The 25,285-nt window shown below is 40.6% G+C and overlaps 2 protein-coding genes across 5 annotated transcripts; both read right to left on the reverse strand.

Moving 5' to 3' along the window:
• Window positions 1–830: 830 nt before the first annotated feature.
• QNG1 (Q-nucleotide N-glycosylase 1) lies at window positions 831–5,627 on the reverse strand. Its single transcript, XM_065745543.1, has 4 exons — window positions 5,289–5,627; window positions 4,948–5,207; window positions 1,891–2,086; window positions 831–1,278 (listed from the first exon to the last, which is right to left on the reverse strand). The coding sequence occupies exons 1-4, from the start codon at window positions 5,623–5,625 to the stop codon at window positions 1,046–1,048; spliced, it is 1,026 nt and encodes a 341-aa protein (XP_065601615.1). The 5' UTR covers window positions 5,626–5,627; the 3' UTR covers window positions 831–1,045.
• Window positions 5,628–6,702: 1,075 nt separating this feature from the next.
• On the reverse strand, window positions 6,703–23,397 carry HNRNPK (heterogeneous nuclear ribonucleoprotein K). Of its 4 annotated transcripts, none has more exons than XM_065745569.1 (15): window positions 23,254–23,397; window positions 23,070–23,149; window positions 22,238–22,347; window positions 20,805–20,861; window positions 19,266–19,309; window positions 18,297–18,369; window positions 17,591–17,704; window positions 16,890–17,018; window positions 16,155–16,459; window positions 15,771–15,825; window positions 12,077–12,127; window positions 8,670–8,691; window positions 8,509–8,591; window positions 8,015–8,184; window positions 6,703–7,168 (listed from the first exon to the last, which is right to left on the reverse strand). In XM_065745569.1, exons 2-15 carry the CDS (start codon window positions 23,116–23,118, stop codon window positions 7,138–7,140), a joined length of 1,293 nt encoding a protein of 430 aa, XP_065601641.1. In that variant the 5' UTR covers window positions 23,119–23,149; window positions 23,254–23,397; the 3' UTR covers window positions 6,703–7,137. The 4 variants fall into 4 exon arrangements, with proteins under 4 accessions (XP_065601641.1, XP_065601644.1, XP_065601640.1 ...); XM_065745572.1 differs by having other exon boundaries at window positions 22,238–22,335; window positions 23,254–23,396; XM_065745568.1 differs by having other exon boundaries at window positions 6,703–7,229; window positions 23,254–23,395.
• Window positions 23,398–25,285: the final 1,888 nt, after the last annotated feature.

The raw sequence follows: 25,285 nt of genomic DNA on the forward strand, positions 1-25,285 counted from the left end.
GGCGCCGCCCACAGCGCCTCCATGCGGCGGGAGGAGCTCCCGCCCTCCCATGCGGCGGGTGCTTGTGATCCGCGCGCGCCTTTGCAAGAGATGCAAGGCGAGTTTTCCCCGAAGGAGAGAAAGGACGGGTCAGTTCTGCGTTGGGACACGCAGGCGCGGCATTACTGCCAACTGACGGCTGCGTTTGCAGCCGCGTGCAGGTACAGGGCTGCTCCAAAAGCAACACGTCCTGTTTTACTTCATTGGCCCACAGAGTCAGGGCCAAATGGTGGTGGTACAACAGCGGAGGCTGAACGTTGCCAACGATATTCTGTTCCATTTCGGTCATCTGTGACACACGGCATCGGAGGGGCAGCATGACAGAACAGTATCCAATGTGGAAGCATGTATGAAGCAAAGGGGTGGAAATGATTCCTCCGTGCATAATAGTGGCACCCACCGACATTTGCCAACACCAGCTGAGCATATTTAGAGACCAAAACACGAATGTGGGCACAGTGATGTGGTGGGTGGTACACTGCAGCAGTGGGGACAATGCCAGAGGAACACCTCAGTGCAGATTTTTACAGGCATGGCATTCAGGCTCCTGTTCACCGCTGGCAAAAATGTACAGATACATGTGGCAACCATGTGCAAAAATAGGGCTTTATTGCTGAGAATCTGCTACGTCAGTGTTGTTGCATTCTACATACACATTGTAATTTCCACGGAAACAAAGAGAAGGCACTACTTTCAGAGCAACCTACGCCTATACACGTACACATATACAACTGTATGTACGTAGATACATTCATATGCCCATACACAAATTCAAAGCAAGAGTAATAAAATCTGTATCACTGCAAATTTTCCATCAGTTTCGCGTTATTAATTTCACTCTCAATCAGTACGTGATTCAAAGTAATCAAGCAAGTTATTCATGTATGCCATCAGAAAGTGTTTGATTTAGTAAGTTCCAAACTAGCATACGACAGATCACTGTATGAAAAAAAAGGAATAGTAATTCAAAGGAAAATGCAACTGCACAGTAGTCATCCTGCTGGACTTAGTAATATATACACCTCACACGATGAAATGGAATATCTTTCATCTCTTCCCTGTGATCTCTGGCATAGTCCCAGAGATAGTAATCAAGTAAAACCGCGTTGATCTGATCACTCATGTCTTGCCCCTTCTTCTCATAGAGCTCCAGCAAGTGTTTGCAGATCAGCGCACAGCACCAAATCGAACAGCCACGGATCTCTACCTCCTCTCTGTCTCCAGACTTGAAAACAGTTCCTGTGGGAGAAGAGACATACATACAAGATACATTTACAATCACAGAGCAATTAATCTTTTTCACGAAATCTTGGTAAGGACATTTCCAATGCAAGTATTCAAACACATGGGTTGCTCGATGAATTTGCTGTGCCACTTTAAAATCACTAACAATAGTCCTATCTATAAACACAGTCATTTTGCAGTGGGAACAGAACTGGATTGTATCTTCCTTCATTCCTGCTCCAAGTTAATAAGCACTGTAAGATGGAACCAGAACTGAACGATTATCTTCTTCAAAACCAATGGCATGTTTTCTTACAGTGGATGTTAACCTTTTTACCTTGCTTGTTGCTCATATAAACAGCAGTTAGTGTTGAGTTCTGACAAACAAGAACCTCCATGCTTTTCCATGTTCTTTGAACTAATGAAGTAACTGCCATTTCTAATATCTAAATATCAAAATCACAACCATAATAATTCTGGAAAGTGCAGCCATCAACAGTGGCTGTTTTGAAACTCTGAAATCAACCCTTAAGATTCTCTTTATCCATCCCCTGCCAGCTCTTAATTCCAAGGAACAGACAGATTCAAAACATAAGAATACTTTACAATAGTAAGGAAGGAACAAACCTTTGCGTAGCTTTTTCATCAGATCTTCAGAATACTTCATGGCTTTTAAGTGAACAAGAACTTGAGGAATTCTGTAGTCAGCAAATATAGTCAGGCTAGAAATGTCTCCAAAAAAGCCATCTCCCTTGCCTTCCAATACACTCCACGTATCAGCCACAAGTATTTGTGCCCGTTTGTAGAAAGACACCTTCTTTTTCTGATGAAACAGAAAATAAAGCCAAATAATATAAATAAATACATAAAATGAAAACTAGAGAAAGATAGGTAAGTTACATTGTTATAGAAAACATAAAGAGACTTTAAATCAAACCTTTCATCTTATGCTACAGTTTAGCTTGGAAGAAAAATACCGTCTGGGGCTTCTCATGGATTTATCCTTTCACTGTTTCAGTTGGTAGTTTTTATGCTGCACAGATATGAAGTTTGTGAAAATTTTCTATGTGGAAAAGACAAGGAAGCTTTCATAGTAAATTCTCCCTCCAATCTTTTTAACAGAGAGCAAGAAAAACATTGTGTGAATGGTATTACCTCTCAAACATAGTGTAATTTGTCCAAAACTGGAACATTTTACCTGATGGTAACAAACCTACACTTATTCTCCTCAACTTTTCCATTCTTGCATTCCAAGAAAAGCTACCACTTCTCCACTACTTTTACTTCAAGAAGTGTTAAGAGACAGAGCTAATTCTGGCCAATGGATATTAAAAAAAAAAAAGAAGGGGTACTGTGTTGGGAAACACGTAAATGTGATAACACAGCTAAAAAGAAAAGCAGAGAATAGGAGGAGCACGAGAGTTTTATGATCTCCATAAAAAATGAAACAAAAAAGTGCATGCAGCAGCTTGGAAGCACTCAAAAGTATGTCAGAACGTGAAAATCCTGATAAATAATTTAATTTTCATACTTCAACAGTATTCAAAGTCAGCATCATGTTTAAATATGAAATACCCACACTAGGACAAAAAAGATTTCAGTGGTTTTTGTTTGCACTACACTGCACTAAAGCAAAACATTGTCTTGAAACAGACAATGTGTAACTACATTCAGTAATGTCTAACTATGACAAATTTTTCTATACACTTTTGGTAATACACGCAGTCAAACTTGTCTTAATTTTACAAGTTCCTCTAGGAGGTCAGATCACACGAGAGCTGTAGCAGACTGTGATAATGTGATTTCTTGCAGTACAGAATTTACTCTCATATACATGTTTCTATTAGGGAAAGAGTAAGTGAAAAACAGCAGTATGTTGTCAGATACCTGTGTCTACTTCCCTTTTTAATGAAGGAAAATCTTTACTGGTGAGATCTCAACTGGCTGCACAGAAATAGTGCTGCTAATACAATCCATATCACCTCATATTATGATTTCTTAATAATATATTTTTCAGAACAAATAAGGTGTAAAACCTCATCTGCATTATTTCACACACCTTCAAAACACAGCTTGCTTAGTGAAAGTAGAAAAGCAGCTTCTGTGTTTGTGCAATAGTGCTCAGTATTATGTCAGTGCTTACAGTCTGGGTCATTTTTTGTGACAGCTTTTCTTTCTGTAGTTTGCTGCTGCTTTGAGGGTGTCTTGCCTTATTAAGCACTCAGCACCATCTCACACAAGACATTATGTCAATGAATACAGACACTACAAAGATAAAAAAATACCCTATTTATCACTTGAAAAATGCCTCCTTTTTTCATCACAAAAGTCATCAAAAAATGACTTCACGTGTACAAATCCCAATAAATTAAACCAGTAACATCAACGATAACTTACAGAGAATCCCTGATTTTTCATGATAATACGTTACCTTCATAGCAGGAGACAAAGAAGTACAAAAGATGCCATCTATTCAGCATCACAGGTGAGTAAAAAATGTAGTTGGTTCCGAGGCCCAACAAACGGTGTTGCAGGGCACTATTTCCTAAGGCCTGTACAAGCTATCTCATAACAGGGGCTGTACTGGAGCTAGATTAAGGTGTTTTGGAGTCCAAACTAACACAGATGGAACAGAGCAAGGAGCAGCTACGTGTCACTGAGGCTTAAAGAAAAAGGGTGCTTGAATAGGGACAACTGGAGAACACCAAACACACTCTGTTCACTTTCCATCAGTTTCTTTCAGAGACACTGCTGCAAAAATCTTAAGTACTGTGACAACTCTGACATAAATGGTGTGACATTTAGAGTTCATTCTGTCCTGTAGTAATTCCTGTTTAACTAACAACAGTTACAGATTCCTGGTAGCTAGTGTACATTTTCATAATACTAATGGAGTTTCATCTCCTTCATTAGATGCAAAGATCCTCATGGCAAACAAAGAAAAAGAGAGGTACAAATTTAAGGAGAAAAAGACAAGAAAAAGCTAAGATTCAGATTTCTCATGCAGAAATTAGCTTATGTGTTGCACATTTGAAGGACATAAAATAGAGTTGCAGTCTACTTGGAGTACGTAAAAATAAGATTATAACAGCGTGAAGAAGACAGACAACCCATGAAAAACTGTTTCTCCACTAGTGAAAGGAAAAAAAACCCAACCAAACAAAAAAGAATTATCACTAGATACGCTCCTGGCCAATTCTGTACTTCAGATGATGGGGATTAATTTACTCTTAACAAATAGTGTGATTTTGTTTTCAGAGGTATAGACTAATCAAGAAATGAAATCTCAATACCTTTGCTCTGTCTTAAGAAAAACGTATACTTTGGCCCAAGGGTATTTCAAATTCTCTTCCCTATCTATGTTACTCATAACAACTTATGTAAGCAGATAAACCAGTTCAAAGTCTGATCTTCATTATAAAGAATAAAGTCCTTACCAATTTGGAGTGGAATATTAAAATAATGCTGTATTTCCCTTGAATTATACAGAAATCTTTATGTTCAGTTTCTGTTTTTCTGAATTAGAAGCCACGACAAATATACAAATTTTACAGAAATTCTGAACAGACTGTCACCCCAGAAAAATAGAAAATAATTAAAAGAAGAAATCACAATCTGTATTTTAAAGCCACAGCCGGTAATAGGTTTGTACCATAAAAAAATTCAACGCCTCAACTAACTTGCCTCAAAAACAGCTTCATCCCTATAAGAAGGAAAGTTTTCCACCACAAGACGTAGCAGCTTCTGAGCGCTGTTCTCACTCATTTTAACGCAGGTGAGGAATGAGCCCCCGAACTTCTCCAGCAGAACTGTTCCGCTTTCGTTCAGTACCCGGTGCCTCTCTTCAAGCAGAGGCATCGGCACCTCCGTGTCGGAGCGGAACACTTGTCTGACCTGGTCCAGCGTCATGGTGGCATAGTATGAAGCGCTGGTAACAGGAATTCCTTCAGCAGAGTGAAAAAGAGATGTTAGACTTTCCCTCCCTCCTCCGTCCCCCCTCTCCCCGCCGCCCCGCCCGCACTGACCGTCATCCAGCGCGCGGTTGACGGCGGCGCAGAGCGCCCAGTAGCCGCTGTACTCCTTCCCCTTATAGCGCACCAGGCACTTCTGCTCGGCGTTCTCGGCCCAGAAGGAGAAGTTGAGCGTGTCCACCAGGAACACCCAGTTCACCGCCTCCTCGCTGGCGGCCCGCGGGTTCAGCTCGTGCAGCGACTTCCATCCCGACAGCCCGAACGCCGCCTCCGACGCTTTATCAAACAGCGACTCGGCCACCTTTCTCGCCCCCTCCTCGTCCACCGACACGTCTCGGCTGCGACCCGCGATGAACCGGGCGGACTCCAGCGGCGACGGGAGCGCCTGCATGCCGCCTCGCCTGAGGGCAGAGAACGCGAACGCCTTCCGGCCGCCACGGCCCCGCCCTCATGCTGCCGGCCGTCCCGCGGCGGAGCGCCCACTTCCCGCCGCACGCTGCGCATGCGCGAAAGAGGCAGGCCCGCGCCGCCCAACGCGGAAGAGGCTGAAACGCGCCGACTCCCTTACCCGTTACCGGAAAGCCAGCAGCTCGGCAATTGCCCTCGCTTTCTTTAGGCACGCCCACGAGCTCTCCCCTCCTACGAAGGCCGGAATTCCCCACCCAGACTAAAAGCAGCGGGGAAAGCGCAGCGTCCTACCTGCACCTAAAGGGCAACAAGGAATCCACTCATACGCATGCGCAAAACAGTTTGCAGTTTTTAATTTTTTTATTATTTCGGAAGTGAAATTTAGACTTGTAAACTATAAATACAAATGCAAAGGTATTACACATGAGATATTCAAGAGGCTTTTTTTTTTTTATTTCTCACATATTTCCTATTGCATTAAACATACAGCAGGGAAACCAAACAAGGTTAAGTTTTGTATACAACAAAAACAAGTTACAGAGTTATATACTGTCGACTTGCCAATTTGTAAGAATGTCTACCTCATACAAACGAAAGCTCTGAGAACAGCTAACCAACTGCCATTTCTAAGTGTTATTTGCATCAAGCGAGCTGTCTAAAACCAGTGTACCACTGTTTCCTCAGTGACATCACAACGTTTTTAAATATTTTATTTATATACTGTCACCAATATATAGATGCACTGCGAAGAGGGCCGCCGAACGCTTGCAGAAAGTCTTTTTTTTTTTTTTTTTTTTTTTTTTTTTTTTTTTTACACTGAGTTCACACAAATGCTTTTGCATTTTTTCTCCCCAAAACAGCAAAGCTGAGCCATTGCTTTCACACAGCTTCGGCATTAAAAAAATCCCACATAACTCCATCTATGTCAAAGAAGCATAAAAGCAAGCCTAACAGCAAATTTCACTTATGCATTTTCTTGTGGGGAGGAGGAAAGAAAAAGGGTGTATTGATTTTAGATATTACTTTTTTTTTATATCTAAAGAGAGATGACCACCAGGAATAGGTTCACTAAATTTATTGAAAAATCAAAAATGTTTCTTACAAAAGAGCATTACATTCTGCACACTGCTCTCAAAGGATGCCAAGGACACACCATTACCAGTATTCTTCTCCCCTTCAAAAGATACAGTGTATGTAAAAGCAGGGTGTTCACAATAGTTACAAAGAAACGTTACGATTTACCACCAACAGTGAACAAAAATGATATTCACTCTCTCTGCTGCTGTTTCAAAATTTCCATGTTAGTCCTGTGCGCCCTTTCCCTCCCCGAGAATATTCGTAAGGAACTAAAACATTACATCTGGTGGACAGCAAAGATTCCACTACACCTCAAATGCAGAACACCTATGAAGCAGAGGAATGTTGGCTTTTTAAACAGAAGCAGATTAAAAAAAAAAAAAAAAGGTTGCAGGACTCCTTCAGTTCTTCACTAGTCTTAGAAAAACTTTCCAGAATACTGCTTCACACTATAAAAAAGAAAAAATAATCTTGCATTAGAATCCTTCAACATCTGCATACTGCTTCACACTATAAAAGAAAAAGAAAAAAGCATGTATTAGAATGATTGACCATACATCTTGCATCAACATTAACAATGACATTCTTACAACAGATTAAATTTCAGAAACTTGCAATACATTAAAAATAGTTACAAGAGACTTAACTGCTAGCAATTACACATATACACACATATATATATTAGTAATCTGAACACTCAAGTTAAGCATTAAAATCTGCTGACAGCTAACACATTAACATAGCAAAACTTAGCAAATTATATCTGAAGCTGTTATTTGTATTTGGCAGAAATGACCCAGTAACGCTAGCAAGGTGTGAAATGCTGCTTCACAGCACCAAATTGTCCTGATTGCAACTTGTCCTGCAGAGGCATGATCTGTGCCATATGGCAGACTGTGATTTGTTGTCAATTTAATTATCTAAAAACAACAAAATCACTAGTCTTCCACACAGAACTAGACCAACATCCACTGAAATCTTCTACATTTTCTACAGGCTCTATGTAATTTATTACAAGTAGGTTTTTGTTTTGTTTTTGTTTTTGCAGCAGTTTTCACCAGAGAAAGGAGTGGACTGCTTGGTTAGGGTGTCTTCCAGCAAATTAGTTTAGAGGGCGTCTTCATTTTAGTGAGAATGGAAAACAGGAGAATCAAGGCAGAACTACCGCTGGAGGGGTTAGGTTCAAACAGTTACTTAAAACCTGTCTTCCACAAACATCTATTACAGAGAAGAACGTAGCAGAAAAAACAAACATTTAAAACTCACAAGGAGAATAACATTAAACTTCAACTTGCCTGTTCTGCAGTAAATATTGTGCATTTTGTATCTGGTCCTGTGTTCCCGTAATAGTTATAATCCGATCTTCTGAGCCTTCTAATGGTTCATCAATTTTGATTGAAGCTCCAGACTCATGCCGTATTTGTTTGATTCTCTGGCCTCCCTTTCCAATAATAGATCCTGCCAGCTGGAGGAGAAAGCAAAGCGTTCTTTTACTAATATTTCTTGACATAACAACTGCTACAAAAGTCACAGCAAATTTTGAGCATGAGTTTAATTTTAAGAGCTGCAATGGCAGCTTCCACCCTTGCACTCTCAAGACATTCCCTACAACACTAAGTACATAAATACAGGTGGGATAAAATTGAGGGAATTGTCCATCATGTGAAAACCCAGTTACACAGATCATTTTTATTATTCAGTATTAACTATTACAATTGTTCTAAGCATCTCTGTGGCTTTATCTTAAAAAAAAAAAAACCTAAGTTAAAAGCAAGATGACTTTACTCACATCTTTGGGAATCGTTACTTGTGTTGTGATGATAGGTCCACCAAGATCTCCGTATGAACCACGGCCCCCTGCGTAAGAATAGTCTGATTTAAACGTATGTACCAAGCCCTTTAATTAACTTCAGAATTAATTACATATCAAAGTTCTGTATAAAAACTTACCATATCCAGAGCCACCCTCAAACTGCAACAGAAAGAGAAAAACACTTAAGTAGTGAACAGACATGCTTCATTAACATGTTTACATTTTAAATAAGACACTGCTAACTCTGAGCCTATTTTATACGGAAGTCTCACCACTCCCCCATTATTAGCAACATAAAAGTGCTAAAATTTAACAGCCATCTTTCCCCAGGAAATTTCTGATGGCGAGATGACACAAAAGGGGTGCTAATCTCATTAACCTCTTGTCCTGCCTTGTCAACACCTCAAGTAGGCAAGACAAAATGACATTAACAATCCAGTCACAGCAGTTTACCAAGCAATCTTTCTAATTCAGCTGCTGGTAGACAGTTCTTGATGCTTACCTACTAATCACTGGACTAAACTAACATTCAAACAAGAGATCTGAGAACAGCACTTAATCAATACTACCACAATAGCTCAGGAGAGTCTAAGGCTCCATTTCAGTGACCAAAAGTTTACCATTGCCTGACTGACCCTCCTACTCCATTCACCTAAATCTTAAAACACAACTCAACTCTAAACACAGCTCTGCAACTTTGTCTCTCCATTTCAATTAGGCTATAGACCTTCATTTCTTAAAACAGACTGTCATGACATGAGTTATTCTGTTCTGCTAAAACACCATGCATCAATTCCAAATCACCATAATGAGCACACTTGGCTTATTTTTAGGATTCAGAGACTGGTACTTGATATCCAAATATTTAATTTCATTTAGTGTCTTCTAAATGCACAAAACCTCACTGTACTGTTTCATTATTAGAGCAGTTCTCTACAACTCAATTTCTGGAATTCAGCTGCTGGAATGGCCTCTATAAGAAACCAGAGCTGCTTCTTTGTCCAGATACAGCCAGTTCCAGCTGGCTCTAAAACAGACCCACTGCTGGTAAAGAGCTGAACCTACCAGCAGGTTCTGTGGCACTTCTGTGATACTGTATTTAAGAAACGGTAATTAAATAAATACATGTTGTGTATCAGCTGTGAGACAGAGGAGTAAGAAAAAACAGGTGAGAAAAACAATACCATGGACACAAAGGAGAGGATTACAGTAGGGTGGTGTGGGCAGTAAGCGCTCTAGACCACCAGAGCAGATTCCTTCACAGTCTATGGAGGACCACGTGAGAGCCAATATCCACACTACAGCTCATGGAGGACACCACGTCGCAGGAGGTGGAGATGCCCTGAAGGAAGCTGCAGGCCTCCTGGAAGGAACTACTGCCCATCTCAGGAGTTCAGACAGAAACACATTTTTCTGGTAGGAACACATGTCCAGTGGAGGACCCAGTCTGTTCCCAAACAACTGTACCTCACTGGGAGGTCCCATTCTGGAGCAGCTCATGAAGAACTGCAGGCTATGCAGAGGACCTGCTCAGGTATAGTTAGGGCAAGATGGTAACCCAGGTGAGGGCCTACACTATGGATCAAGGGAAAGCAAGAGGAGGGAGGAGTGGTGGAGAAGAACTGTTAAGAACTGACTACAGCAGAATCACGGAATAGCCTGGGTTGGATGGGACCTCAAGGATCAAGAATCTCCAAGCCCCCTGCCACAGGCAGGGCCACCAATCTCCCAATTTAATACCAGACCAGGCTGCCCAGGGTCCCATCCAATCAGGCCTTCAACATCTCTAGGGATGGGGCATCCACAGCCTCACCAGGCAGCCCGCTCCAGCACCTCACCACTCTCATTGCAAAGAACTTCCCCAACGTCCAAATACATTGTAAAGATTCCCCCTGACAACCCACCACAGCCCATCCTCCCTGCATTGCTTGGGCTGGGAAGGAGGTAAAAGAGTCAGGAATGAAGGACTGAAGTTGAGGCTGGGAAGACCATTTCATAGGAAAAGTATTTTTATTTCTGTGCTTCTCCCTCACCACTCTTGCACAGTTTAAGGTAACAAACAACATGAGTATTCCCCAAACTGGGTAACAGTACTTGGTAATCTGTTTGTCTGTATCTCATCTCATGAGCTTTTCCATCTTACTTCCTCATCTTGCTGAGCAGGGAAAGTGACAGCACAGCTTCAACAAACTCCAGCAGCCAGCTAAGGTCAACCCATCACACTACTAGCCCAATGTAACAACCTTTCCCCCCATAAAACCCATTTATCTTCTACATTGTTTTGAACACCAAAATGGGAGCTATTTACACCAAAGCGTTCAGCTTATCACTGAATGGTTGAGGTTGGCAGGGACCTCTGGGTCCATCAGCTCCAACTGCTGCCCAAGCAGGAGCATGCATAGTAGTGTGCCCAGGAACTCATCCAAGCAGCTTCTGAAGATCTCCAAGGAGGCACCATATTTCCTCTGGCAGTCACTGCCAGTGCTCTGTCACCAGCACAGTAAAGAAGTGCTGCCTAGTGTTCAGAGGGAACCTCTGATGTTTTAGTTTGCATCCACTGACTCTTGTAATGGCTCCGGGTACCCCTGGAAAGTGCCTGGCTCCATCCTCTATGCAACTTCCCTTTAAGTATTTACATACATTGATGAGATCCCTCCCAAGCCTTCTCTTCTCCAGTTCCAACAGTCCTACTTCGCCCACTCCTTCTGTAACTGTTTCCAAGTTATCCATATAGTGTAATTATACTGCTTAGCAGCATAGATTATAACACAGCACAGCTGTCATAGTAAGAGTACAACATGTAAGAGAATAAAGGCTACTGCTTAAGACTTAATTCAGAGAGCTATCAGAGTAGCATGCTGCAGACACACAAACACATCTCCGCTGCTGCTGCTTACTACAGAAGCCCATTTTGGGCTAAACTGTTGTAAAGAACAAATCTTCGTGATTTCTGCTACTCCTCCCAAGACTATAGGACAGCAAATAAATCTGACAGCAGGTTAGTAACACAGCTGCAGTGTTTGTGTGAGGTAAGAACTGCTGTCTGATGTCTTCCATCCTGACTATTTCTCAACAGTGCAAACACCTGATGAACCCTGTCGGAACTCTCCTTCCTAAAACCTGTTCTTCAAACTGAATACTCTCAAATATGCAACAATAAGAGACAACTTTTAGTATTTCCTGTTTGATACAGGGGAAAGCAACACAATGAAATCAACACAAAATACATACCCTAAATATACTCAGTTATAATGCATCAGTTATGGAGAAAATATTACTGTTTAGAACACTGAAACAGGTTATAAAAGATACAATGGAACAGAAAAAAAAAATCCTCTATTTTGGCTGCTTTGCTACATACTTCTATATTTCTAATAGGTTAACATCCCTTTTGACACGTTTTTAGTTGCCAGAGAGTTCTGAATAAGATTTACTATTTTCAACAGATGAAAGCTGACAGTGACTACATTCAAGCTCAAGAAACACCTTTATCACTTAGCCAATTCAATGAACGTTCTAGGAAAAGAAGACAAGGGACACTCACCAGCTCTGGTGGCTGCATGTCATCACAGGCATCTACATGACACTGCATCATCTTTCAGACAAAATGTAAGAGGAACAAAGGAATAACAAATGTAAGTCCATGTCTTAGAGACTTAAAGGTTAGCTGCAAACAAACCCAATACAAGCTGGTACCAAGAAACATTTTTCTGAACCACCTGCAGTACAACAGAGACAGGAAAGTACAAGTCTTAGATTACAAGACCTGCTAACTTGTACTTTTAATTCAAGGGAACTGTAACTGGTCACTCACTTCTATTGCGGTGACACAGTTTCCTCAAACATACATAAGCAGACAACTAACAGCAAAGCATAAATAGACTTTTCTTTTTCTTTAAACTTGTTCTTATAGTACTAAATTTATATATCAGAAAGTGTTATTCTGGTATAAAAAGATCATTTATCCTCTCCATTTTTAGAAAAAGTTTAATAAAGGCTCAACTATCGGGGATCACCTCGATGCCAGTAGCAGGTTGAGGACACAGCTTCTCATGTTCTAATTAATTTCTGTTTATCTAATATAACCAGTATGTTAGCAGTATAGTGCTTCATATCGACATCAGAAATCTAATTTTATTTTTAAAAACACACAATATATAGTACTTTCAGAATTCTATAGGAAGCACAGGGTTAAAAATGGTGTGTAACACTCAACACAAAATGCATACAAATTCACCTGCACACTAAAAGCAGCTTCTAAAACCCTAGTTGCAAGGTATCTTTAGATACATCATCAAACCCTCTAGTCTATAGGCTTAATGGTGCTAACAATTCCAGGTACTAGAACAGAAATCAGATAAAACCCTGGCTAGGTAAGGCAAAGAGCTTAGTATGAATAACACATTAACTTTTGCTGCTTATTACAGAAGGTAAGTCCTCATCAGCATCAAAACCTGTTACTCTAACTTACACTCATGCTTAAGCTTTCTAGAGACTTTCATTTTTTCCCTATTTAGTTGGGTAAGTAAAAGAGATGTCAAATATTCTGTCATTACTGATTTTTACATACTTCGTGTCAAATGTCCTGAACACTGACAGTACTTTGCATTCTGAAGTGTATGAACTTTTACAGCAGTGCCTGTACAGGAATGTATGTACATACACATACCTAAGTTAAAAAAACAAACAAACAAAAAGGAATCATCCAAAGGAGTAAAAAGTACATCAACACTGAAGATAAACTCCAAGAAAGTTTCTGAAGATGCATCCCATATAGAAACTTATTTTACTTTAGTTCTCTATAAACCTCGATTTAGAATGTTTACCACTATAAACATCAGTTAAGCAAAAAAGAGGGGAGGGGGAAAAAGAATGAAATGGCTTTGTATGTTTATCCATTTTTCTACCAGCTTGGGCTGAGATGGAGTTAATTTTCTTCACAGTAGCTTGTAGAATACCGTGCTTTGGATTTGTGATAAGAACAACTGAAAAATAGAGCATTATCAGCTTCCTGATGAGCAGAGTCAAGGTCTTTTCTATTTTCACACTTCTACTCCTGTGAGCAGGCTGGAGCTGCACACGAAGCTGAAATGCAACAAACCCAAACCAACCAAATGGAAGGATATTCCTCTCTATACAACACTGTGCTCAGCAACAAAAGCTGGGGGTGGAAGGAAGGGAAAGAAGTACCTCCCAAAGTCCTCCTCCTACAGGAAAGAAACTATTGTAATTCTTCTTCCTAAGTAGCTCAAAAATAGCTCAAAATCTGCCTGCCATTGGGAAACAGCAAATGAATTCCTTATTTTGAATTTGTTGTGTGCAGCTTTTGCCTTACCTACTGAACTGCCTTTACCTCGATCCACAGGTTTGAAAGTTCACCCTCCCAATTCTCCACCTATGTGGCAGAATGGGAGTGAGTGAGTGGCTGTGTGGCGCCTCACTGCCTACCAGAGTTCATTCATAACCACCTTACTGCCCATTCCTACTGCTGATAGGTTTTTTGTGGGTATTTATGTATTTGGAAGAGCCATGGGGATGAGGGGAAAAAAATACCCTTTTTTTTCTCTCCAGTTTTCATGGCCCAAAGCCCTCTGATCTGGAGTAGTATAGCAAAGAGAAACAATACAGATCTGTACTTCAGAAAAAACCCTCAGAACAGAGACAGTAAGTCACATGAACCCTTGCAAAAGCAGTGCACAATTAGAACTGTAAGCCAGGCTACCATAGGCAAAGAAGATCAACATTATTTTATAATGAGTTATTTTCATCTCAGAATTCACAAGGCCTATCTTCTCTCAGTCATCCCAAAAATTCACAGTCCAACATTCGGACTTAATGGTCTTTTAACTACTGCAGATTTCCTCTTACTAGAAAATACAACTGGCAGAACATGACTGTTTACGTTCAACACCTCCAACATTTCGGAGGTGTCTGCCTGAGAAGCACATCTACACTGCCCTTTTATTTTATCTACACAATGCACAGAAGTGTTTTTGTTCTATGAAAATAAGTAGATGTGATTCCACTTTCTTATGGACACTTAAGTCAAAAAAGTAAAGGTCAATTTTCAGATTAACAGTACCGAACAGGAATCCATACTGTTTTTCTATTCCAGCTGGAAGAAACAACTCCAGAATACATTACTACTCAGAAATAAAGGTAAGTGAGACTGTGCTGAATCAGATACCCAAGAAAGGGCAAGCTGCTCAGTTCATACGTATTTAGGATCAGCTTCACTGATTATAAATATGAAGAAACAAAAACTGAGCTTTGAAAACCTATGGATACAGATTAATAATCATTTCAGTACATTTCTTAATTCTTCCAGTTTATTATGACATTAAATAGTGTAGGCAACACCTCTTTTGGTATCTGTTAAGTGCAAGAATTTCATTTCAGCACTTCTAGTGAGCATCCTACATTCTTGTAATACATATTTCCAGTAACTATTACTCCCCAGAGAGGAGATGTGCAAAACTCATTAACTCATACTTCATTTCATCTTCATTCATTAAATTAAAAAGTATTTTTAAGGAATCTGAAAGAAAACCTCATCTGCCATTTTAAGAAAGGTACCCAACGAGGCCAGAGAAAAATAATGTTATCACAGCTACAATTTTTCTTCTGATTACAACTACAGGAATCTATTACAATAAGCTGCAGATGACTGCTGGAGAAGTTACATTTAAGGGTACTTTTCATAGCCTCCATAAACCACAAGATTCCACCCTCCTTCCCGTCCCCCACCATGCAGATATTAGTACTAATGCAGTTAAATGTACTTAATTTAATGTAACAAAATTTAATAACAAAATATAAAATACTTTCAATCTGTAGTTGTCTCTTTTAAGATGAGTATTAAGACTGCTTCTGTCAATAAAATAATCTAAGGTGATTGTTATGACATGTTATCTTTACTTGAAAAGCCTAACATCTCTCGTTCCTGCTATTTTCTCTAAGAACAAAATATAAAGGAATGTCAGTGTATGAAAACTTGCAGGATAAAGCACTGTGGAACTTCATGTGACACTGACAGCTGTGGGGGGTGGGGTCGGAAGGAGTTTAAGGTTATTGTTCTAGATAATCCTTTTCTCTTAAACACTTCTTTGAAGGAGGGGATTGTTTTTATAGACAAAACACTATGAACATGCTTGTGTTCAGCCATAGTACCTTCATTAGACAGTCATGTGCTTAACTGTGCTTACAAAAATGGAACAATGTGAATTTTCGACTCCTACCATTCCATCGTAACGGTCTCCTGGTCGGCCTCGTCTGTCGTAAGACATCAGATCTCTGAAACGAAAAACCACATAAATCACATCACAAACCGGTTCCTACATCCTCATTCAAATTTTCACATTCATTATTTGCACGCACTTTTAATTGTAACTGATTTAGCCAGGCAGTGAATGACATGAGGAGCCCCACATTGACAACAGTTCTAGCAGGCTGCATGCCCAGTACAAAAAACAAGTCCCAAAAAATTTCTAAGCACTTCAGAGGAATTTGTACACAATCTCCCATAATCACTACCAGCATGGAAGTGTGAAGCCAACACTGCAAACCTGAATACAATTCAATATAACTTGAATTTTATACAATGTATTTATGCAACAACTCACCCGCCACGAGGAGGAGGTGGAGGAGGAAGAGGAAGATTACGAGCTCTGCTTCCACCTCTGCCACCACGACCTGGTGGAGGTGGTGGAGGTCCTCTACGAGGGCTCATATCATCATAATCTCTTCTTGATGGAGGCATAGGTCGTCCACCACGGCCAGGAGGCATTCGATCAAAACCTCCTCTCCCACGCATAGGAAAGCCCACAGGACGTCCCCTTCTATCATCAAACATAGTGAAGCCACCGTAGTCATACGTCTCATCGTAGAAGTTGGGATCATAAGGCTGGGCCCGTCCTTTAATTGGAGACTAAAACAAACAAACCAGAAGTTATCACCATTATAATTAGCATATTTAAATGTACTGCATGTAAAGAAGTGAATTTACACACTTAGATCTTATTTTTAATTTCACAATGCTTCTAAGAAAGGAAGAACTGGTGAGTTTCCTGTTAACTGTGTTAGAGAAACTGCTACCACTTATCAGTTGCCTTAATTTTCAATCTTTGCATCTTAATGTAGTGAAGCATGAATAATGTCCCACTAGTATAAAAAATAGCTTGTAAGCACATCCTGATTCTGGAAAACAGCAACTATTTCAAAACTAATATTCCAACATTTTGCTACTGGAAAAGTAGGAGGTACTGAATTCAAAACAGAAACTGAAAGTTGCAGTGTTCCAACCAAATGGACCCTATTGTTCATGACAAAAAAAAAAAATCAAATTTAACACACATTACCTCAGAGATAAGATCCAAAATAATCTTGATACATTCAACAACTCTATCGGGTTTCCCACCAATAAGCACCACTCTGTCAGTTGAATGAGGACAACACTCTTGGAAGAGCTTAATGGTGGTTTGAGTGTTCTATTGAAAAGAAAATACAGACTCTGAAATATTATTTCAAACAACATCATAAATTCATTAAAGTAAAATGGGTAGAATGCCCACTAAAACGCTTCTAAATAAACAACTCCAAAGGCAACTGAATTTCCAGTTATTTTAAGAACTTTCTTGCTTTTGGAGTCCTGACAACAAATGTGATTTTAGGATATGTATATTTTAAAGCTCTGTAATTACATATTTTTGTATTTAGAGGAAATAGGTTTGTTTCTTTCCCCTTTATTAATTATGCTGTTGAATATGAATATATGAATCTAGCCTATGCAGTAGGTCCTCCTAAGTATGACGAACTTTTTAAATTAAGAAGTGTCCTCTACAAACATTACTAGTAACATTGCACAAAAGCTTGAGAAGTACAGGGCTCTATTATTAACCATCTCTTTATTTCTGAATGTATGCTTCCAGTAAAAATTCATTTCAAGATATATCTGTCACACACACTGTGGTAATAAGGAACTATCCAAAAGAGGATATTTACATCTGCTCTTTATGAACACAAAACAAATGCTAAGCCTTGGAAGAACAGAGAACAGTACCTCTCTGAGTTCCTTGATTTTTGCACCTTTGACACCAATAATTCCTCCTGCCAAACTCTGGTGAATAAGAAGTCTTAACTCGCAGTCAAAGTCGCTGCCTTTGTAGTGTTGATACTGTCAGAAACATACATTAAAGAAGGAAATAAGAAACAGCTTTTTTCCTCCACAGAAGATAGCATGATTTAGTCAGCTGCCGAACTGTAACCTTTTATTTCCCTTAACATAACAGTATCTTGCTTCAGCATGAACTGATGTCAAGACCTGCTTCCTTACTTTTTATTACACTGCACAACTTTCTGTTACAACTTCAGAAGACAGCAAAAAGCACAAATAAGCTTACAAAACCAAGGCAGGGTACAAATTCTCAGAATTCGACACTTTCTCTATGAACAAATGAGAATCCAGCTACTTCAAACTGGAAACTAAACATGGTAGGAGACAAGTGCTCAAAAAAGCAAGAGGAAGGGGAAGGCTGCTCCAATTATTCATTTAGTATTTAGAGATCGCTCCGTCATCTATCAAAATAAAAATAAAAAACAAACAAACCAACAAAAAAAGATGCCAACATGTAGTTTGAGGTTTGTACTCCTTTAAAATGGTTTTGTTTCACAGTTTCTAATTTAATGCACTAGAAGGCATCAAATCATCATTCTCATTTTAAAAGCAAACCTTGCGGGTCTAAAGAAAAACACATAAAGAAACTTACCTCTTCTAAAGTAGGGATAATCTTCTTCAAGATTTCTCCAATTGTCTCTATATCTGCACTTATACTCAAGATGCTGTCAGATCCCACAGTGCCAGACAATATGGAGAAGTTGAAAAGAAGAAGCAGAAGTAAATTTTTTATTCATAATGGTAAGTAGAATTCAAACAAGATTTACTGCACTGAAGAACTTAGTCAACATTCCCCATTTAAAGTAAACCTGTTTTCTGAATTCAGAACACATGCATCCTTGTTTATAGCCAATACATATGCATGATAAATTTAAGATTAGGTAGGTCTTGCAGAGAGACAGAAAGAGAAAGAGAGAATGGGCTTTTGGAAGGGCTCAGATTAAGTGGGCAAGAAATTGACGCAGAACTGAAAGCAGAAGTGAATGTTCCCCGCCACCACTAATTTAGGATACCCTCGCTGTTACATCGGTAAAACTGGCACACCTTCTCGTAGTATAAGTGGGGATATGCAAGTGGTGAACATTGTATCTGGAGTAAGGTTATGATACCAGTTAGAAATTAGGCTACTAATGGGCTCTGCAAGAAAACAAATACAAATGCACGACAAAAAAGGACAATACAAATGAGAAGTGAAGGAAAGTGAACCAGAGTTAGCATTTCATCAGAAATAATTATGAACAGGCAATGTTTGAGGGAGCAAGGTGGGCCACAAAGACAGAGCGAGAGACTACTTTGAAACAATTTGATTTACAATGCAGCGAATATGCAACACTTGAAGCTGTGCTCCTTCCATTGAAATAAAATTAGTGGATTGTTTGGGTGGGCAACTCACGTAAAAGTTCAGTGACAAAAAGACTTAATGGGGAAAATAAGACAGAAAACTTGAAAAAAAACAATACACCGTCTATAAGGGGATACTATTTAATTATATAAAGGCAGGTAATAAAATACATTTCTCTCTTTCTAATCAGGCAGTGAGGCATAAACTGTTGGGACATACCGCTCGGGGCCACTGCTGTCTGGGACTGAAACACTGGCATTGTACTGCATTGGTCATTGGCGTTCGTGGATGTTGGCATTGGGCATGGGTATTCAATCGGAAGTTGTCAAGTATGGTACCCGTTTGGCAACGAGCACATTTTTGGGCATAGCCAACCAGGGTTTTCACATGGGCGTTCAGGGGCGGATGGGCCAACGTCATGGTGGGCAACGCAGGGGCAAGACGATCCAGTACATGGGCAACGGAGATATATGGCCAAAAAAACAAGGAGAGGGAAAAGGGGGAAAAGCAATAAATTTTAATTTAATACAGACTATACTCATTACTCTCAATTAATGAAACAAGCTTACGTTGTTCTGAAGACTAACACAATAACGGATTGCTACGTGAACTGTGGCTTATCAGTATGGACCTTAAAAATGAGTCGCTATCTGACTGAACTAACTTTTAACATATGATGTTCCAGTAGCAGGCTGGCTCATGAGGGCAGACACAAAACCTGTCAAGACTGATACTACGAAGACCTTGGGCAAATAGGGAAAGTTAGTTTTCCAGACCAATCCAAGCTATCTGGACGTGGGTGATGTACTAGTTATTAAGAAAAGTAAAACCAAAAAAGAAAAAAAAAAGAAAAAAAAAAGAAAACGAGAAAACCACTAGCTGCCGAAGAGAGCATATGTATGATTCCTGACCATTTCAGTTTAAACCTATTTGCTGTATTTATGACGTTAGTCGGAACAGATTTGTACTGACACATTGCCAAATACTGTGTTGAACAGAGTCTTGCTTGAAAAAAATTGTTGAAATCGTAGTTGATGTTAAGTACAGGAGTGTAAACAAACAGGATTTAAGAAGCGTTGCCAAGTTTTATAAAAACATAACATTAATGCTGAACATGTGTCTAATAATAAGAGACAACCCACTATTAAATGTGAATAAGCATACAAGTCATGACCACTGAACAATGTTTTTAACTGTGTTTCTCTACTGTTCTATGCCCATAAATTAATCAAGTAAACCTAATATTAATGCTTCTGTGTTCCATCTGCAAGCTGTTAATGAATAGACAGACCATTTCCGTGTTTTGTGCTGTGTGTTTTGTGGTGGTGGTGGTGTTTTTTTTGTTTGTTTGTTTTTAAAAGGAAGTCAACGAATTCCTCTATCACTGGGTTAAGCCAGCCACCTGCAATGGATTCAGTAGCACTATAATTGATTCACACGTATGGGGAATTGCACAATTAAGGGTTTTAAGGTTTATCAGTATTTCTCATTAGGATGTTAATTCACTTGAAGTGTGTAATTTAGTGGAATTCTATTCAAAAGAAAAGAGGTTTTAATATAAACCTCTTCTCCCACATGAGTCAAGCTGGGCTTTAATTATTAAGTTTCCTACTCTAACAATCTACAAATAGCTTGTAACTAGACTACTGGTGTCTAGAGTTGAATTGCTCCCACTTCTAAATATGAACGCAACCAAGCTTTCGATGTAGTGCTCTGAAAGAATAGGTGTTAAATTAGTTCAAACTCATATATACTCACGTCTGTACGAAGTGCTTTAATATTTTTGCCACCTTTTCCAATCACTGCTCCAGCGTTCTAAAAAAGAGTTTTCAGAAGTCACATTATGCCAACAATTCTGAACTTACAAGAATCACGTATCTATGTTCGCACTACCCTGTTGCTGGGGGTGAAGGAGCGGGAGGGTACTTGAGTTTGCTTTTGAAAGGTTTGGATGTAATGGAAACAAACTAAGGTCACCCATAGGAAAAATGCCAACAACTCTTTTATTCTAAGAGAAGGACATTCCGTTTTTACAACTAGCAGTGTTTCAATTCCAAACTTCAGTCTCTGCTTCTAACATGAGACCTGTTTCACAGTTAAGACAACTTTCAAAAAAGGGGATTCTATGAACATCAGCGTTTTCCCTAATTCAACCTTTTGTTGTTTTTTGTGATGTTTCACAATTTTCACTTTTCCACTCCAAACCATTTTTGATAATTATAAGGGCTTCCTTTGGTTTATATCTATTTAAGCCAACTAACTTTCCAGAGTGGCAAGTCGGGCAAAAAGCAAAGACAACATTAACAATCACTGATTTCCTTAGTGTTTCTAAAGAAGCACCAGAAGTAAACTAGCAGAGCTAAGTTTACTAAGTTGAACTAAGTTAACTAAGATTAACTAAGAAGAGTAATTGCAAGACAGCATGTTATATTTTTTTTTTTCACCAGGTTGTTTCAAGGACTACATGCTCATACCTGAGGCTAACTGCACACCACCATTTCCATGTAACTTGACTATTGGTCAGAAATGCTGCACGGAGTTCAGATATTTCCTTATGCCAACACAAAAGGCTGAGATACTTCAGACAACATAAATTATCTGTAACAACTGTAAGCAGCGGAGGAAATTCATACACAACAAGCTTACAGTAAGAATTTACACAAGCTAATGAAACTTTTGCAATCCCTAAGGCATTATTCCAACAATTTTTCCTGCTGGTGCATTTGAACAGATTTAGGAAATTTGTCAGGGAGAGTTACTAAAATCCCAAGCAAGTTCTCATCTCAGCTCACTCACATAATTAACAATCACTGGCTAACCATTCTATGAACTACTTCCTTTCTGAAGACTAATGCACAGTCACAAACCCCTTTCCCCCTCCTCCACTCCAAAATAATAATCTACTCAAGTGCAAGAAAGACAGCTGTTCATTTCTATTACTCCGTTTCTCCAGAAATTGTATCTTCTAGAATTAAACCTGTAGATTCTCAATAACTTACCCTCTGAAAGAATTACTGACGATAATTCCACTGCAATACTCTTCTACTACTATCCGTGCACACTGAAAAACATTTCTACTCGTTTTATATTAAATAAAGCATGTTCTTTTCAAATGTATGTTCCAACCTGCACTTTGTCAAAACTGTCTTGAACAACACTACAAACAGAGTGATAACAAAAAGATATCGTACTTTGCTCTGAAGCAGGATACGCAATTCAACCATCTCATCTGTATTCCGAGATCTTTTGAAGGCCTGTTCCTCCTCCATATCTTCTGCAGGACGTTTGCCTGTAGAAAGGTCCATACGGAGGAAATACATACATTTATTTAACTTTCTAAGTCAAAACAGAATGAAACAGACGTCAAGTTTATCCTCTTTCTCACACATTCTTTCCTATCAGCCCAGCACTAGTTAGCGATGTCCAATCTCAGTATCCATAGCAGGTCAACACGTCTTTATCAGCCTGCATCAGTTACTGAGATCCCATTTAAATACCAAGAATCATGACTTAAATGAGAATATTACACACTTGGTTGGTGACACATTAGTGACATGCTGTCTTAAACAATACAGCAACACCTACCCAGTATCTCCTCTTACAATTTACAATTGGTAAAAACCTTCCAAAAGAGAAGTTCACAGGTAGTTTGTCCAACACTGAAATAACAGCAAAATAACAGGACAACAGAATTCCAAACACTGTTCAGGAAAACTAGCATGAATGAACTCAGCACTACTGCCCTAACTTCCTGCAATGAACAAAATTAGGTTAAAAGATATTACTTATATTCTTACATAGTTGCAGCCATTTATGCAATCCCTAAAACATCCAAATTAAAATCATGCTTTGATGCTTCAAAAGTAAGTCGGATAGAATATGGAAATGGGAAGATTTAATGCAGAATGGAAAACTGGACCTGATAAGAACTTATTTCATACAATTAAAGCTTAACAAGATGTTTAGAAACAACAGAATTTTAAAAGCTTAATTCAGAAAAAAGTAGCCCTTTAAAAAATTTACCATTTGTCTCTGTGTTGGTAAAGGTCTCCTCCTGCTGTTCAGTCTCCATTACCTTTTTTTCTTAGGTGGGCAGGCAAAACCTGTCAAAGAATAAAAGAGCTAGCATACCTTTTTCATAGGAAGGTGAACTGTGCATTATACTGAAGGCAAAAACAAAGGATAAATGCCTGCTTCTGGAACTTACCACTGCTATATATCCTTGCGGAGAAAAACTCAAGTATTCTGGGCGGGATCAAAATCCAACAGCCTATCACTTCCCAAGCCTATGAAAACAGTACAGATAAGTTGTGACTCCGCTTGCTTCCAGCCTTGACTCTCACTATAGCCAGAAAAAAGAGATCCGACCCCAGTTTTTGTGGTAAAGCCCTTCTTTCCAAATGAGGAAGTTTTTTTTAACATTCCACTAAGAGGAATGTTAAACATATGTGTAGCCTTACAAATACAACTACAGTCTTAAATATCAGTTTCCAAACATTTGGTCAAATATTTGAAGTAATTACAGTCAGTATCTGTGATTTTCAGATACTTGAAGAGAAGAACGTTATTCCTCTGTGTTTAAATTGTTATATGATACGTGCCTTGAATTTGTATTTTAAAAAGATCTGCTCCTCGTTTTTAGTTCTGAACAATTTCAAATAAAGAACAGCTCATTTTTGGTGAATGTCAAAATTAGTTTTTTATAAATTCAGTGTCAACTAACTAGCAGACATTTTAGCATGCCTTCTTTTGTTAAGTCCATCTGGAAATACTTGCAAGCCCAGACAGAAATAATTTTGAAACTTCAATTCTTCCAAAAGATAACCTCTACAGCACCGTCACACAATCCACTAGTCACCTTGATTATTTATTGTTTCATTTCCTACAAATGTTTGACACTTTGGTTTCCACAAAGGAAAGGAGGCGGATGGAACTTTTCAGTGTACTCTCAGCCAGTCGTTAATTTACTACAGCAGTGCTGTAAGGGACACGAGGAAGCTGTGGAGCAGCACCTTCCCGGGAAAGGTTGGCCTCTGCCTCGTGTGTGCTAAGGAGTCTCAACCAGACATTGCCAAAACGCTATTATGCGGTGAAAGAGATTTTTACAAGACTCAGTCAGCCCTCCTGAGCATCGGTTATTCTACTTCCGACCATCCCAAAAATTACAGCACCGCGGGGAAGGAAATAAAATATAACGTCTCGATTCAGGGCTTAATCTCCCCCGGTCTCCTGTACCGATCGCGCACACCAGATTTCCCGTCACGTGTACTTAAAAGTGCTCTCCGTTACAAAGCCTACTCTGTAAATCGAGTCGACAGGATTAACTCGACAAACGCAACGTTTTCATCAACACCAGGTGGACGAAGCGTCCACGAGCGGCCGCACTTGCGACTGCAACCCTGAGAACGGCGCCTCGGAAAGCCGACGCGGCTCACTCCCGCTGTCTACCCGCTCCCCGGGCAGCCGCCGTTACGTAACCCGCAGCCCCCGCCCCAGCACACGGTGGCGGCGCTCAGCAGAAATGGCGGCGGCTGCAATGGCGCCCGCCCGCTGCTAGGCGGAGCCGACGGCGGAGGAGCCTCCACCACGCGGCCGCGCGGGGATCGCCTCCCTCCGCCCGGGGGAACACAAAGGCGGCTGGCGGCTGTCGCCTCGCGGACCGGAACGACCCGGCGGCAAGAAGGGCTCCGGGAGCCGGAAGGCGGCACCGCCCCGTCCCGGTGAGGCCTCTCGGCGCAGGCCGCGGCTGCCAGCGCCCTGCCCCCGCCGCCATGACTGCCGCCAGCTCGCCGCGGGCGCGGAGTTAACAAGGGCGGGCGCAGAAAGGAGGAGGCGGCGGCGGCCGCTCCCCCGCCCTCCACAGCGGCCGCTACACCGCCGCCGGCCTCGGCCGTACCGCTGGCGCGGGGCCCGCACCGCCCTTCTCGTCCTCCATACCGCCTCAACGACAGCCCCGCGAGACCCTGCTAAGTCCCGAAGTCCGCCAGGGCCTTTCGCCCTCGCCGCGTTACTCCCCCGATGGGGCCCGGCCTTCTCCGCGCGCACCTCCCGCCGCCCGCCGGGCAACGCCGCGACCCCCGCCCCTCGCCGGGGGCCGCCGTTACCTGCAGCCACCGCCAGCCCCCGCGCGCGCGCTGCAGAGAAAGGGGAGCAGCCGCCAACGCGCAGCTCCGCCGCCGCCCGCCGATTGGTCCCGCCGCGTCCCCCCCGCACGGCCCTCCCACCGCCCCGTTGGGGGA

The sequence above is a fragment of the Cyrtonyx montezumae genome, unplaced genomic scaffold (assembly GCF_038088225.1).
Source record: "Cyrtonyx montezumae isolate F1298 unplaced genomic scaffold, pur_monq_1.0 scaffold_36, whole genome shotgun sequence".
Lineage (NCBI taxonomy): Eukaryota > Metazoa > Chordata > Aves > Galliformes > Odontophoridae > Cyrtonyx > Cyrtonyx montezumae.

What these genes read in the sequence shown, in the direction of transcription:
- QNG1 (XM_065745543.1), bottom strand. Translation starts at nt 5,625, where the DNA reads ATGCAGGCGCTCCCGTCGCCGCTGGAGTCCGCCCGGTTCATCGCGGGT. An exon ending in GGGATGAAGCTGTTTTTGAG is followed by an intron (nt 2,087 to 4,947) that starts GCAAGTTAGTTG and finishes CTGTTTCATCAG; the next exon opens with AAAAAGAAGGTGTCTTTCTA. An exon ending in GATGAAAAAGCTACGCAAAG is followed by an intron (nt 1,279 to 1,890) that starts GTTTGTTCCTTC and finishes CTTCTCCCACAG; the next exon opens with GAACTGTTTTCAAGTCTGGA.
- HNRNPK (XM_065745568.1), bottom strand. Translation starts at nt 23,118, where the DNA reads ATGGAGACTGAACAGCAGGAGGAGACCTTTACCAACACAGAGACAAAT. An exon ending in CCACCTCCTCCTCGTGGCGG is followed by an intron (nt 15,826 to 16,154) that starts GTGAGTTGTTGC and finishes TTTTCGTTTCAG; the next exon opens with AGATCTGATGTCTTACGACA. An exon ending in TGAGGGTGGCTCTGGATATG is followed by an intron (nt 8,592 to 8,669) that starts GTAAGTTTTTAT and finishes CGTTTAAATCAG; the next exon opens with ACTATTCTTACGCAGGGGGC.